The sequence below is a fragment of the Gadus chalcogrammus genome, chromosome 6 (genome assembly GCF_026213295.1).
Source record: "Gadus chalcogrammus isolate NIFS_2021 chromosome 6, NIFS_Gcha_1.0, whole genome shotgun sequence".
NCBI classification, from domain to species: domain Eukaryota; kingdom Metazoa; phylum Chordata; class Actinopteri; order Gadiformes; family Gadidae; genus Gadus; species Gadus chalcogrammus.
In genome coordinates, this window is record NC_079417.1 from 13,031,216 (window position 1) to 13,045,665 (window position 14,450).

The 14,450-nt window shown below is 43.6% G+C and overlaps 1 protein-coding gene across 2 annotated transcripts; it reads left to right on the forward strand.

The window, feature by feature from the left end:
- The first annotated feature begins 36 nt into the window (after window positions 1–36).
- Window positions 37–13,680, forward strand: mapkapk5 (MAPK activated protein kinase 5). Of its 2 annotated transcripts, none has more exons than XM_056593249.1 (14): window positions 37–1,044; window positions 2,730–2,803; window positions 5,214–5,289; window positions 5,844–5,941; window positions 6,106–6,214; window positions 6,307–6,396; window positions 6,879–6,974; window positions 7,103–7,183; window positions 7,423–7,610; window positions 8,590–8,710; window positions 8,942–9,072; window positions 9,650–9,762; window positions 10,530–10,634; window positions 11,171–13,680. In XM_056593249.1, the coding sequence occupies exons 1-14, from the start codon at window positions 1,012–1,014 to the stop codon at window positions 11,263–11,265; spliced, it is 1,410 nt and encodes a 469-aa protein (XP_056449224.1). In that variant the 5' UTR covers window positions 37–1,011; the 3' UTR covers window positions 11,266–13,680. The 2 variants fall into 2 exon arrangements, with proteins under 2 accessions (XP_056449224.1, XP_056449223.1); XM_056593248.1 differs by lacking the exon at window positions 37–1,044 and adding an exon at window positions 2,327–2,497.
- Window positions 13,681–14,450: the final 770 nt, after the last annotated feature.

Below are 14,450 nucleotides of genomic sequence, written 5' to 3' on the forward strand. Positions count from 1 at the left end.
GTACGTAGAGGTAAAATGCCTGATTACCAATGTAGCCTGCTGTATTTTCGTCAGGCGTTCGGGGCGGCCAGCTCTCGCATAGTGTTGAGTCGGTGTGTGACTGTGAACAGAAGCTCAAGCCATGAAAGAAATAACAGGGTAGCCCAGCGCTAGGAGCTTTTCTTTGGTCACCTCCACGTACATAAGGCTCCTCCTGCCGTTATATTAATACGCCTTTAATGTACCCCTGGTCGTGGTAACGGCACAAATTTTTGACTGCGATAAAGTGTCAATGTGCGTCGTTTTGCATGTTGCTGCTAGCTAAATAACTTAGCCACCACAGTGAGCTAGCCCGTTCTACGTCTGTGTATACAAGCCTTGAATATGATATAACTTTACCTTGTTTCTTTTAACACTAAATATATCGTATATAACAACTCAACCACGCTTATCCTTACGTCTCTAGCTTCGATCGGATCATTTGGTCCAATGATCCATCGTGCCAATACACTAAACTATTTTCTATCTCAACGCTAGTGTTTAGCCGGTATCCCTTCTAGTCCAAGAGTCGCAACGTTAGCAGAGCGGTGTAGCGGAGTCCTCATTGCACCGGCTATAAATATACGATTCTGATTCCTGCTCGGCGCCACACCAAAAGTGGTGGGTTAGGTGAATTTCGCTTGTACTAGGACTTTTCTTGCACTCTACATGGTCGCAGCAGTGAGTTCAAGACGATCGGAAGAGCGAGTCGGGACCCGAGGTTGTGAGCCAAGCTGGCCTGACAACTATACCGGCTGGTTGGCGTTTACATCGGCTTCAGCAAGTAAACGCAGCCGACTGTGGTCGCTTGCCGGTCGAATATTAACTGGAATCCATAGCCGTGTCCTATAACGAGTAATTACATCCTCGTTGGGGAACCTAAGGCAGGACTATCTGGAGAAACTTTTAGAGGTCAACGTCAAGCAGTTTGTTATTATTGTAAACCCTATGAGATCGCCAGACAAGCCCGGCAGGGACCATTGAAACGCAACCATGTCGGAGGATAATGCAGACAAATTCATCAAGGTAATAACGAAGGCATCTCTCTCGCTGTACTGTCATGATTGCACTGTAATTCAACTGTTATAAATGAATTGAAATCCCTTGATTATGAGAAGAGATAGGGACAGTTGATTCTGAATTTGGCATCATCTTCTGGAGGTTTACATTTATATTCGTGTATTATAGATGATTGTTTATAGACTTTATATTTCTGGGATTCTCAGATGCTAAACTATATAATGTGACAATCTCCTAACCTATCTGTTCTTGGTCAGATAAAGGCTAGGTAAACTTAACTATTTTGATCAAAAACCCAATAATGTCAAATCAGATTACTTTTCCTCTTTAGGTGTTGGACATGAGAATATATATACTTATGTGGGAAACCATAACTCTCATATATTCCCACATTTATTTATGTTAACAATTCAATTCCTTGTGGCAATTTCAATACTTACTTATATCCAATAAGGTGGATTCATATAAATGTAAATTTCAATGTGCTACCCTATCTAAAATCCTTTTTGTTTTTGTAGTGGCAGTGGTAAAACATTTATATGGTCAGTATTAGTGTTTATCGCAATTCCTTTCTTTAATGGCTTGCCTTGAATACAGGCTTTTCTAAAGTTGCTTTAACAACAACATTTAACCCAATAGACAAGGGAAAGGGAAAAGTGAGGATAGGAAAGTGGTGTTTGAAGGCAGATCAACAAATGTCTTTTCAAATGTCAGAATTAAAAAACCTGATAACCCCGCCTCGATTTCTCCATATGTGATATCACTTGTTGATTGTGTGGTGAATGGTGAACACCATTAATTATACTACTTGTGGTAACAGTTTGATTTAATGTTTAAAAGGACATTGTAAAACCAAAAATGTGAGTAAGCCCTATTGACTGAGGTGACGGAAGTGGAAATATAAGTTGTGTGTGCGTAAATAATTCTGATATTTGTCAATGCTTTGACTCTGGGGGGTCCATTAAAACAAATTAATCCTGAAAACATAGGATTTTGATGTAATAATACGAAAAAATAATAGTAGGTCTGGTGAAAGGTTTTAAGGGTCAGGGTTGGACTTTGATCTCACTGAATTTGTCTAACCAACAAACATGCACCCTGGCATAGATCTGCGCCTGGACGTTAACGTCATCCTCAGCATTATAATGTGATCAAGGGTGGCCACAGCTGGACCTTTGAACACACAACTTAATCAGAATACATGGGAAAGGATTGTGTGGCAATGGTCGGGGGGGTGGGGGGGCTGTCTGGCCTGTAAATTGGGCCAGACAGGATGTCGTTGGGCACAAACCTCAGGCTACTTCACCATCCACTGCTGTGGATGGCCACCATGCAGTGGACACTGGTGTGGCTGAAGCACTGGGCAGTAACAGTATGATGTATTAGTTTTTGTGCAAAGGGGTTAGCGATGTTGGATAAACCGTCCTCTATGACGTATGCTTTGTTTTGTGAGTTCATGGTAAAGACTAATCTTTGTTGAAGGGTAAAGAGAAAAACCTTGTTTATAGTTTTTTTGAAGGGTACAGAATAGGTCAAAATTGTTCAAAGCCAGGGCATCCTATCTTTTTATAACTTTTCTATTTCAAGTCTTTGTAGGAAAGACGTATACAGCACATGAGATTGGTTGCTCCATCTTTGCTTTGGTATTGATCTGTAATTTAATCACGTTAATTATATTCTGTTCTCTCAAGGAAACATCCATTCTGGAGGAATACAACATCAATTGGACCCAAAAACTGGGAGCTGGCATCAGCGGGCCCGTGAGGTGAGCAAGGTTGCCGAAAACCTCCATAAGTCCATACTGAAAAACTCACTTCCCATGCTTCACATCTTCAGGATAGAACTAAACATGGAATACCTTGATTTTCTATCATCTGGATGGCTAGATTATTCATTCCCATTTTATTACAGCTTCTTCTGTTGACCACCCATTCCAGGGCACTTATCGCAAAGAGTAGGGGTTTCCCCGGTGTCCTGGACCAACCAGGCTAATTCCATCTGGCCCCCTAATAATCCTCCTGTATAATTGTCTGACTCATTAATTCGTTCTAGCGTTCTGGCGTAGATTGGCTGCCGTGCATCACCCAAGTGGCTGATACACACTGGTGGTGGTTAGTGAGGTCCCCCCCCTTCACTGTAAGCGTCTTTCTTTGGGTCATTGAAAAGCGCTAAACAAAATAAATAAATGTATTATTATTATTATTATTATATTTAGCTATGTTTCGATCCAACAGTTGTTGATCCATAACGTAAACAGCTAACATTTGGGACTGGAAATGCTTTTAATGAGTAACTGCCATGTGAAGGGCTTAAGGAGACTTCAAGTATTTTGGTATCCTAGCAGCGAACAGTTAAGTGAAGTTATGGAGACCAATTATGTGGATTCTTAACAGATGCAGGGAAAAATTGTCTAACTAAAAGAGGCTGCACAACAGCTGCTTTACATATGTGCTTGTCATTTTGAAAACATGCAAAAAAATGTACCGTCTGTCTTGAATGTACTTTCCCAAAAGAGGGCAATGATTGTGGGTCACCTCAGCGCCTCAGATAGCAAGAGTACCTGTGCTCCAACCACAGCTCATTTCTTAGCATATGTGCACGACCATCTATTTATGCCGCGTTTCCACTGCAGGGTGCGGAACGGTTCGGTTCGCAAAGGTGCGGTAGGGAGCGGGCAGTATAGCCCAGCTCAGTTCCGAGGTCGCGTTTCCACCGCCGACAGTACCCTTTAAGGTAGGCCGGATGTCGATCGCCGCGGCAGCTACGTAAACATCGTCAACAACGTCTTCTTCCCCAAGAATGCAGAGGAACGTCTCCACCTCCTTGTTCGCCCAAGCAAGTGTTTTACGCGACATGTTAATTGTAAAGAATAATACCTTGGCTACTGTTTGTTTGTTCTTATCCCCACGTCGCCCGGAAGGGATGATTCTGTCGACCAATCAACAGAGGGGATGTGTAGCTAGAATTTCCCAGGACCCTTTCAGGTGTCTCGTCTCGTTTTCAGTACCCCAACGGAGGAGTATTGAAAACAAGCAAAAACTGGTGCAGCTAAGTCCGGGTCACGCCCACTTTTGGCGGTGGAAACGCAACCCGTACCGCACCTTTGCGAACCGATCCGTTCCGCACCCTGCAGTGGAAACGCGGCATTACACTTCCCTCAACAGCTGCGGTTATCTAGTCCTAAACTCGGAGCACATCCAACACCTGTATGTTTACACTCACACTGAAGTAAACAACATTCCTGACACACTCCCTCTTTGGTGTTTATTAACTTTGCATATCTTTTTACCCGTTCATCGGTTCACATCGGTATTCGTCTCTCAGCATTTGTATTCTTATCTCTTGAAGAATCTTATTTTTTGTATTCGCCTCTTTTAAAGCAGACAATAATTTTTCCAGTGTACTGTCCCAATTTTGAATAGTAAGCGCTGATCATTTGTCATGCATGTTGAATCGGTTCCCAATAGTACCTCACGCTCCTCTTTATGGTCTCCTTACTCTCTCATTCTCTACAGGACACTTGTCATTGCTCACTGAAGGTCAACAAGTAGAAAGGACAGACAGCCAGTCCTCATGCGTCAGTTAGTTCTTGCATGTTGTACCCCCCCTTAAGCACTGATTCAACAATTCTTGCTCCTTCATGCAAATGTTCTTTTCTTTTTGTACCCACGCTTCCCGCCGCTCTCTATTTTGTTCTTGCTGCACTGTGATTCGTTGGGTGCTTGGACTAAAAGGGAAAAGCTCTGACACACTTTTATGATTCACCCTTACTCACCTCTCACAATCACGACACATTCATGTCCTCAACCACCCACAGACTGAGGCGCACACACACACACACACACCCTTGCTCATATGGGCGGAGTTACTCTGCAGTAGGCGAACTTTGGCCGAGACAGGATGTTCCTTGTAGTAGAGCTTTAATTGTGTAATCTGAGTTTAAGGGCCAGAGGGTTCACAGGCTCACGTGAATGTTGACAAAATGTCAGAACTGATCGGTCTAAACAGATGTGTCAGCGAAAACATGTTAAACTGGTTTGGGAAAAAGTATTATGACAGCAATGTTGTTGATTTTCGAGAAGCAGGGGGGTGGGGGAGACGGGGCTACATACTGCATAACATGCCGAAGATGATGCTGTTGACTTAAGTGTGCCTTATTTCCCTCTCTTCAACAGAGTTTGCGTGATGAAATCCTCTCAGGAACGCCTTGCCCTCAAGATACTTATTGATCGCCCCAAGGCCCGGAATGAGGTTAATGCCACACTTCTTGTTTATCGACGTCTCCTCCCGCCTATTTCCATACCCCTGTACCCATTTCCTTCATTTTTTTTGCTTCTTTGGGTCTCGAGTCATGACTTGTCTATCTATATTGAAATGGCTGAGTCAGTCTCTCCATTGTATACCTGTGTACGGGCCTGTGTTTGTTCCCCTGTCTTGCTCTGGGTTATAACATGTCAACCGTCTACAGATCAGCCGGTCTGTGAGTCACTCAGTCAGGACAGACAGTGCAGACCTCCTCGGTCGGGACACAAGTCGTTATTACACACATACACCGTCTAGAAATGATGTCTCGGTGGAACTGGGTCTGTTCCATACGATTACAGTATTTGTAAATGTTCTTGGGAAACTGTGAATAATGTACAGAATGTATATAGGCAGCCATACACTCGGGACATTCACTGAATCAACACATTTTCACTCATGTACATTGCAACTAAAATCAGGGAAATAATTAAATGGCCAGAAAAGACAAAGTGTGATCTATTTTTTTTTAAGTAATTCTTTCCTCTGCCATCTGCCATCAGGTCCGTCTTCACATGATGTGTGCTAGTCACCCAAACGTGGTTCAAATCCTAGAAGTTTATGCCAACAGTGTCCAGTTCCCCCATGAATCAAGTCCAAGGTATGTACGTGTGTATATGCGTGTCCAGAATAGACATAGCAAATGATCAAATTGATCAGAAGACATCCAAAAACAAATTCAACACATTCTTAGATTTAGACTTAGATTATGTGTCTCTTATTTCAATTACCGGTACTCTGTAACCTACCCATATTCCTTTTTAGAGCAAGGCTACTAATCGTTATGGAGATGATGGAAGGGGGGGAGCTGTTTCACAGAATCAGCCAACACAGACACTTTACAGAGAAGATGGCCAGCCAGGTCACTAAGCAGGTATGTGCGTTTGTTTGTTTGTATGTGTGCATGTATGTGCATGTGTGCGTGCATTAAATCAGTGTATTACTCTGCCATGTCTCTGTGTTTAGATCGGCGAGGCGTTGGAACACTGTCACTTCCTGAATATTGCACACCGGGACCTGAAGCCAGAGAACCTGCTCTTCAAGGATAACTCTCTCGTGAGGACACTAGGCCACACACTGTGTTCCTGTATTAGACAAACTAAGACTATAAAATATAATACTCAAACCCTTACTCACTCTCACACACTCACACTCCAGAACTCTTCTAGTGCCTTACTAGCCTTCCTTTTGGAGTGCATGATTGAGAATCCCCTCGGTGCCAAAGCGCCAGATTTGACCTCCAATAGCACGGCAGGGCTTGGAGGCACCCCTCCACCTGGAACCCGGTGTGTTACCAAAGAGGCCAAGCGAGGCACAAGACACTCTACTTCCCCCGTTGGCCGGTCCACGCATGACGAGACGTGCTAGCAAACAGAAATTGACTATAAATTGATGACGATCACAATCACAACATGTAAATTCATGGGCTATCGTAGAATCCCCGCAGCGTGCCTATGGCCGCAGGTCAGCGTCTGGCTATGGTCAGGCCCGTCCCGTACCGCGGTGGTCACCCTCTGGTCCTCTCTCCTACACCACAGGACGCACCGGTGAAGTTGTGTGACTTTGGCTTTGCCAAGATCGACCAGGGCGACCTGATGACGCCTCAGTTCACTCCGTACTACGTAGCACCTCAGGTAATCGCGCACGCAAACGCACCCTAACCCACGAAAACAACGCACGCCACAGACCCCGCTCTGCAGCAGCCGCGGGTGGCCGCTGCCGTCATGGTTTCTAACACTCAGGGTGGGATGTTTGTCCCCAGGTACTTGAGGCCCAAAGAAGACACCAGAAAGAGAAGTCTGGAATCATACCTACCTCACCCACTCCCTATACCTACAATAAGGTGACGCCTCCTTCCTTCGCAACTCCTTTCAAACAAAGTGTCCCAACGATTTGAATATGTTCAAAGGGTCTCTGTCGCACGACCACGTGTGATGTAACTATGGCCTGTAAGAGCTCATCAACCTCCCACCTGGTGGCCCTTTCTCATAACAAAACTTTATTGACTATTTCTTCATTCAACCGGTCACTCCATCACTGTCCTGATGCTTTATCTTCCCTGCCTCCTCCCCTGGTCTCTAGAGCTGTGACTTGTGGTCTCTGGGGGTGATCATCTATGTGATGCTCTGCGGCTACCCTCCCTTCTACTCCAAGCACCACAGCCGTACCATCCCTAAGGACATGAGGAAAAAGATCATGACGGCCAGCTTTGACTTCCCAGAGGACGAGTGGAGCCAGATCTCAGAGATGGCCAAGGATATTGTTCGCAAGTGAGTCTCTCTCTCTCTCTATAGCACATCCGCTCGCAGGGCCTGCTCTGCCAATTGCAATATTTACTGTGGACATGTGATGCCGCAGAGGGCTCGACGTCCTAGTTAGGGATCGAATGCACCGCCAGACACTACAGTACAGGCCTGCACTTCAAAGAACCTCTTGGAATTGCCGTTTAGGATAGACTTGATTAGTTCAGATGAATTACGGGCCCGGAGAGATTTTGGCGACAGCCAGCATAAATTAGATTCTTGAAAGTTTACTTTAGGAAAAGGGTTAGTGGTTCTCTCTCTCTCGCTCTCGCTCTCGCTCTCGCTCTCTGACAGTGTCCAATCCACAGTGTGTGTGCAGTGTATTAGTGATACGCGGGTTTATCCAATAATTGTTAGTGTACCCGCGCACCATTGGCATGTATGCACGCTTGTCTCTGTGCGTGTGTGAACAAGAATGACAGGGAGAAACAGTGCCATGCGGAGATGAATAAACGGAACGATATTTATATTTCTAAATCACGTAACATAAAAAAAAAAAAAAGCTGAATCAATTTGTGGCGCTTGTGTTCATTCTGTTGCTGTTGTTCATTCACATAGACCACACTTTGGTCTATGTGTGGGAAACACTGATATGGTGCGTTTACCAGTGTTCTGGTAAATGGCTTTATCTGTTATCTGAAGGACAGATTGGTATCATTACTCTGTTTTTCGACAAGACGGTAGGATGCACTGGTTGCGATGATGTTCTTTCGGCCCGCGTCTCGTCGGTTGGTTGGGGGAGCTGTCGCTCTGCTAAAAAGCCGGGTTGCCTCTCGCCAACCCAGCGAGAGGCGTTTGGTTTGTTCTTGTTGCTCCGCTCTCGATCATCTCCTCCTTCTGGTTACAGCACATTTTGGTTTATAATAATGTTTCGCCCGAGGACTCCCACTCCGGGCATAACATCCTCTCCCCTTGCCCCCATTCCCTTGACGCTGCCACTGCCCAGGCTGCTGAAGGTGAAGCCAGAGGAGCGACTGACCATCGAGGGAGTCCTGGCTCACCCCTGGCTCAACTGCACCGAGGCGCTGGACAACGTGCTGCCCTCTGCCCAGATGATGATGGACAAGGTGGCGGAACGCCTCAAACACAATTCTTTCTTGTGGATGTGTAATGTCTCGCTCAAAACCAAGAAGTCTGTGAGGGAGAGGGATGGATAGCAGGCAAAATTACAGTCACTCTTAGCAGCACTTTTGTTTTGGACCGAAACCAATTGAGTTTTTCTCACAAAATGGGCCCAGAATGGCTACGCTCCAGATCCCCGACTGAGCAGTTTGTGTGTGTGGTGCGACCCCATGCAGGCGGTAGTAGCAGGTATCCAGCAGGCGCACGCGGAGCAGTTGGCCAACATGAGGATCCAGGATCTCAACGTCAGCCTGAAGCCTCTGAACTCCGTGAACAACCCAATCCTCAGGAAACGAAAGCTGCTCGGGTAGGACAATTGATTACTGACTATCTTAGCTAGGCTAGGCCATTTACTTTACAAGCACTTTTGGTTATATCACTTGGAATTCCCTTGACATCGCCACAGCGATCGATAAATCAAATGCTCGGACAAAGAAAATAAAGAAATACGGTATCTCCGGTTGGCTGTAGGCAGGTCTGTAATAAGCCCTTCCAATCAATTCAGTCAGCCAAAATGACATGATTTGATAGCCTACCTACCTGTCCAGCCAGCTGCGTGCACTCTGCCCGTGCTCCCATTGAGCAGGACCACAGTCTTCCACAAGGCTAAGCGGACATATCGCTTAAGCTAGTAGGCTTTTTGCGTGTATTGCGGTGGTGGCATTAGAGAGAGTCCTGAAGGAAGGGATGGTATTCTTTTTTTTTTTAATCAGATACTTTCAAAATGTAGCTTATTCGGGCTGGTTCCTCATAATTGCCTTCCCAAGCTTTAAGGATAATTAGAAATTGGTTCTATCATTTGATTGATCATTAGATATCTTCATGTAAGAATTTAAAAACTGGACTGTGTCACGTGTTTTTGTCTGTCCTTGTACATGTTCAAGCCCCAAGCCCACTGATGGTATTTTCATCCATGACCCTGAGAATGGAGAAGACTCAAACGTAGCACTTGAAAAACTAAGAGACGTCATCGCTCAGTGTATACTACCGCAGGCTGGTAAGCACAAACAAACACACAGACACACAGACACACAGAGACACGGACACACAGAGACACAGAGACAGAGACCTGCATACAGTTGGAATAATGGTTGACACACAAGCATACACATGGGTGACTTAGGTGGACTTTTTTGAGAGCGGGTTTGATGTGATGACGTACTACAGCAATCAGGTTCTCAACTACTTAAGAACGTCATTCAAACATAACACAATGACTCACTCGGTCGGTCACTGAAGGTCATGCGTTGCCTAAGGCGTGCAATGGGGAAAACCCTTTGCAGTCAAAGCACGCCTTGCTGGAGGGCACTTGACTCAGCCAGGGGTAAAGACGATAAACGTCAAGGTCAATAAGACAAATGTTTGAAGTAATTTGAATAACCACATCAACTGAGGGGATGCATGGTTTGAAAGCGATAAAACCTGCCAGCCATCCACAAAAGATAATGTGCAGTGTGCGTTTGTCAGTCACCAACCCAAGCATCAGTGCATTTCTTGTGAACAAGAACATTCAGGCTATTCTAATGCAGTGGTTCCCTGTCTTTTCTTTGACAAACCCATGTGCACATCAGGTGACTTAGTTGACTGACCCTGCTCTATAATAGAGCCGTAGACTTCTCAAAATGCTGTTTTACACCCTTGTGTAAAATCTACGTCCCATGATCCAACCCAAACTGCTTAACGTCTAACTGATATATGTACTTTACAAAAGGCTTGTTGATGTGATCTTGCATTATTGTGTGATGACTGTGATGTGATGTGCAGGGGAGAATGAGGATGAGAAGCTGAATCAGGTCATGTACGAGGCCTGGAGGTTCAACAGAGACTGTAAACTACTGAGAGACAGTCTACAGGGGCTCAGCTGGGACGGTAGGTAGTGCTTCTCGACACGTTTGCCGGTGGGCCTTCATTCATTGGCGGCCATCTTGGTTCCAGCTTGGTTCCTACACTTTCCGCATTCACCCCCCCCCCCAGCTAGCAATAGAAAACAATTTGGCCGATCTGTGAATAAAGGCTTAGTTATGCCTCGTCGACGCAACGCAAAGGGGTTCAAGAGACCTTTACGTCCTTGCGGATCCTCCATGGGTCTACCGCAAGGGCCCGACTTTCGCCTCCCAAAAAAACCGACGCAGAACCAAAACAGGTTCACGACTGCGTCGAAGCGTCTGCGTGATCACTGTGTTGCGTCGACGTAGAACCATAACTGAGCCTTAAGTGTTTGTCACACACTGCTTTCATTGTGTCTAAGACAGAAGTCTATTGTGACCATGTTCTTTGAGCTGTATTATTTTATAGCTGCGTCTGTTATGATACCCCTTGTTAATGAAAGCAACTGTCAGGTAATTCCTTAGAGATTAGTGTTTAATTCGCGGTTGAATCACACAATGTTCTGTTGTTTGTTTCAGGACGGGCCTTTTCTGACAAAGTAGACCGCTTGAAGTTGGCTGAGATAGTAAAACAGGCAATCGAAGAGAAGACAAACCTTGAAGAAGCTCATTAGGAACTGTCTTTATATCGCCCTTTTTTATATGGTTTGTTAAGCCTTTTTAACCAAGAAGTGTCATTTTTTTTATGTATATTGACAAGCTACTGTGTCATTTTTTTTTCTCCACGAATTCATACAATATTCACATATTGTACAGCTGCAGATATATTTCAAGGTGGAAACATTGGTACTATAAATCTTTTTAATGAACAACGGCAAAGAACATGGAGATAACAAATCTATATTTTTGTTTTTCAAAAAAATGGAAACCTTTAAAGAATTCAAATCAACAAGAAGTTATTTTCTGGGAGGAAATTTTTACTACTCGTCATGTTCCCTGTCATTTTATTTGGTTATATTTTATTTCTTTTAACTATTCTATGAATATTTATTTATTTGACGATATAATTCCATTGTTTAATCTTTCTTTTAGGCCGGAAGAAGGCTATAGACTACAAAACTACTTTTTAGTTCACTCTTCCATACTCCTCCTCCTGGATTGCTTTTGAATTGTTTGAATTATTGTTTTATTCATATTTTCTCTATAAACTAAACTCAAAACTTATAACCAAGTTCCAGAACCGTGAACGAATATTTTCAAGGGAAATGAAAAGGTGGACTGTGATTCAAAAATTATTCCAACGCAGCCGTAATAAATTAATTTCCCTCTCTGGAACATCCGTGTTCATAACAAAACAGCAAAACATAACAAAATCTAAATCTTAAACTGAAACTGTAAACTAAGTCACCTGGCTGTTACCACCTGATAGCTAACTACAATGTTGACATGGTTGAGGCCTGTCGTAAGGTCTCATTCTCACTCATGTCTAAAGTTCTAGTTTTTCCATGTGTTGAAACTGCTCCGCTCTCCTAGTGTTTGAAGTAGGAGTAAAAAAAACGAAGAGACAAAACAAAAGTGATCCAAGATGAAGAGTTCCATGCCAAATAAGATCTAATTTTATTTTATTTACTTGCTTTTCAAGTTGATCATCTTGACAATTTCAATTTGTTTTCAAGTGTGATTTGTGTAAATAAGTTGAGATATTTAAGTGTCTGTTCTGGAAGGTTTTTTGTTCATTGTATTTATAATCTCAGTCAGATGGCTGCTGTTAAGATCACCTGGGATGCTTTACTTTAGTTGAACGTACTATTTAGTGAAATTCAGCAGTTGTCTGGTTTTCATCTGGGAAAAACCAAAAGGAACTACCTGCTCTAATGTACTTGTCATGGTCCACTTCAAACTAATGAACTGGTAGCTTATTTATATCTACAGTAAAAAAAAAGCATTCTGCCAGTCAAGAGCCAAGAATTGATCACAAACTATATGCACAACAATACATAGCTGTAAAAAGATTATTCTGTCTATCCCCAGCCGGAGAAGGCATTGAGTTTCATTATGTCAATGCAGTTTACTCTTGTCAGCTTCACGGTGTTCTTGAAATCACTTAGCAATAGCATCTGCCTGAGCTGCTAAATGTGCAATAGTTACATGTATTGTTCATAGTGCATGCATGTACATGTTGGATTTCTATGAAGTATGTTGTCAGTATTAATGACCGAGCCGGTCCTTCCCTGGTTAATGTCCTTAACTTCATTAGTGGGTTTAACTCAACCCCAGAGTTGTAGCAGATTCACCATATCACTACACGTTTCTTTCGCCCGTTCTGATTGGCTGTCCTTTAGCAGAGTGGTCAAAAGAGGAAATTGTTATCAGTCTGAGGCCATGTGGAATGGGTGGTAGAGATGACTCTAAAATTGTTCAGAAAATGTGTTTAGACGTACTTTGCATTTGAATCTTTTCTGTATTTAGAGATCCACCTTCGTTTATAGAGAATCCCCTTGTTTTTTGTGTACATCTTGATATCCTTCTAAGCCAGAAGGAAACTGCTGTGAGATCTACATCTCCTTACATGACCCCCAGGCACTGAGGCCTTCAGTGACATGTCACGTCCTAATGGGGTTTAAAACAAGCAAACGTCAAACTCAAACGTTTGTATGCGTTTGCCTTGTGTCAGTCATTGTTTCATTCCACCTCCTGTAGAACATGGCTGATGCAACTCAGAATTTGTATCGTTCGGAGCATCGTATGGGCCGGTTTGTTTCAAATGAATTCTTAAAGGCTCAGAAAGCTGTTTATTTTCATTCTTTCTGATTTACTAATTTGTTCAGTTTCTTGTGCGGCATGGCCTTGGTAAATGGTGATGTTTCTCAGGCCAGTAAAGCCACTGAACAACCACACCGTGCCTTGTTAATCATGGGATAGGGTTAATCCTTGAGAGGTACTGTCTCAAAAAACTACTTGACAAAAGTGATCCCTTCCAATCATTTTGTGCAGTGATTGAGATAACTCACAACAGAGATAGGTGTGTATTACGGAATACAGGGAAGTACACCTGGAGGTAATGTGCTTTGTTCCTCCTTACTGTTGAATTTAATTTTGACTTTTTTGTTTTTGGTGAGTCCCATGTGTGTCTGTTTGTGTGTGTGGTCCCTAATGACCAAGAAAGCATGACACATTTTGTCATTTCTATATGTAGCTTACTTCCGTGTGGGGGGGCTTTCAAAGTGAATCAAAACTGCTTCCTGAATCTACAATGTTGAAGGGATATCCCCCCCATAACCGAAGAGGAAAGCGGATGGTGTGTTGTATTTATTGATACACAAAGGTGTGAGCTGGCTGGCATTCAGTGTAGCTGCTTCGCCTATAGCACCGTATCCATCTGCATGGTTCACTGATCAGCTGCTAGTTTATTCGGCCGCTAGATTGATGTTGTGGCTAGGTCCGATCTGTGTTCAGGGCCTTGACTGGCTAGGCCTAGGCCATGGCTTCCTATCTGAACATGACCTGGTTTTAAAAAACACAAAGTAGCTCTTTGTCTTGTGTTCTGTCCGCTACGGGTAGAAAGTGACTTGAGCTGTTACTGCCAGGGATGTACATGAGTTAAGTAGGCCCATCCTCAATAGTGACCTCTTGATACATTTCTGTCTTTTATTACAGCAGACCTCGGTTCATATATATTGGGCGCTGTTGCCTCATCTTCCTTTGCCCGGCACTTGTACAAAAAGGCTTGAGAGAAAATAATTAACATTTCCCTTGTTGAATCTTTCTGTAGGAAGCTGTTTAAGTAAGGCAGTTAAATTCAAAGTAATTAAGTCAAATTCAAAATAGGTGTATACATTGGTTCGGTTAATATGCTGTA

Coding starts and splice junctions, on each gene's coding strand:
- mapkapk5 (XM_056593248.1), top strand. CDS start 2,447: ATGTTGGATAAACCGTCCTCTATGACGTATGCTTTGTTTTGTGAGTTC. Junction 6,397..6,878: donor TCTTCAAGGATAACTCTCTC/GTGAGGACACTA, acceptor CCTACACCACAG/GACGCACCGGTGAAGTTGTG. Junction 6,975..7,102: donor CGTACTACGTAGCACCTCAG/GTAATCGCGCAC, acceptor GTTTGTCCCCAG/GTACTTGAGGCCCAAAGAAG.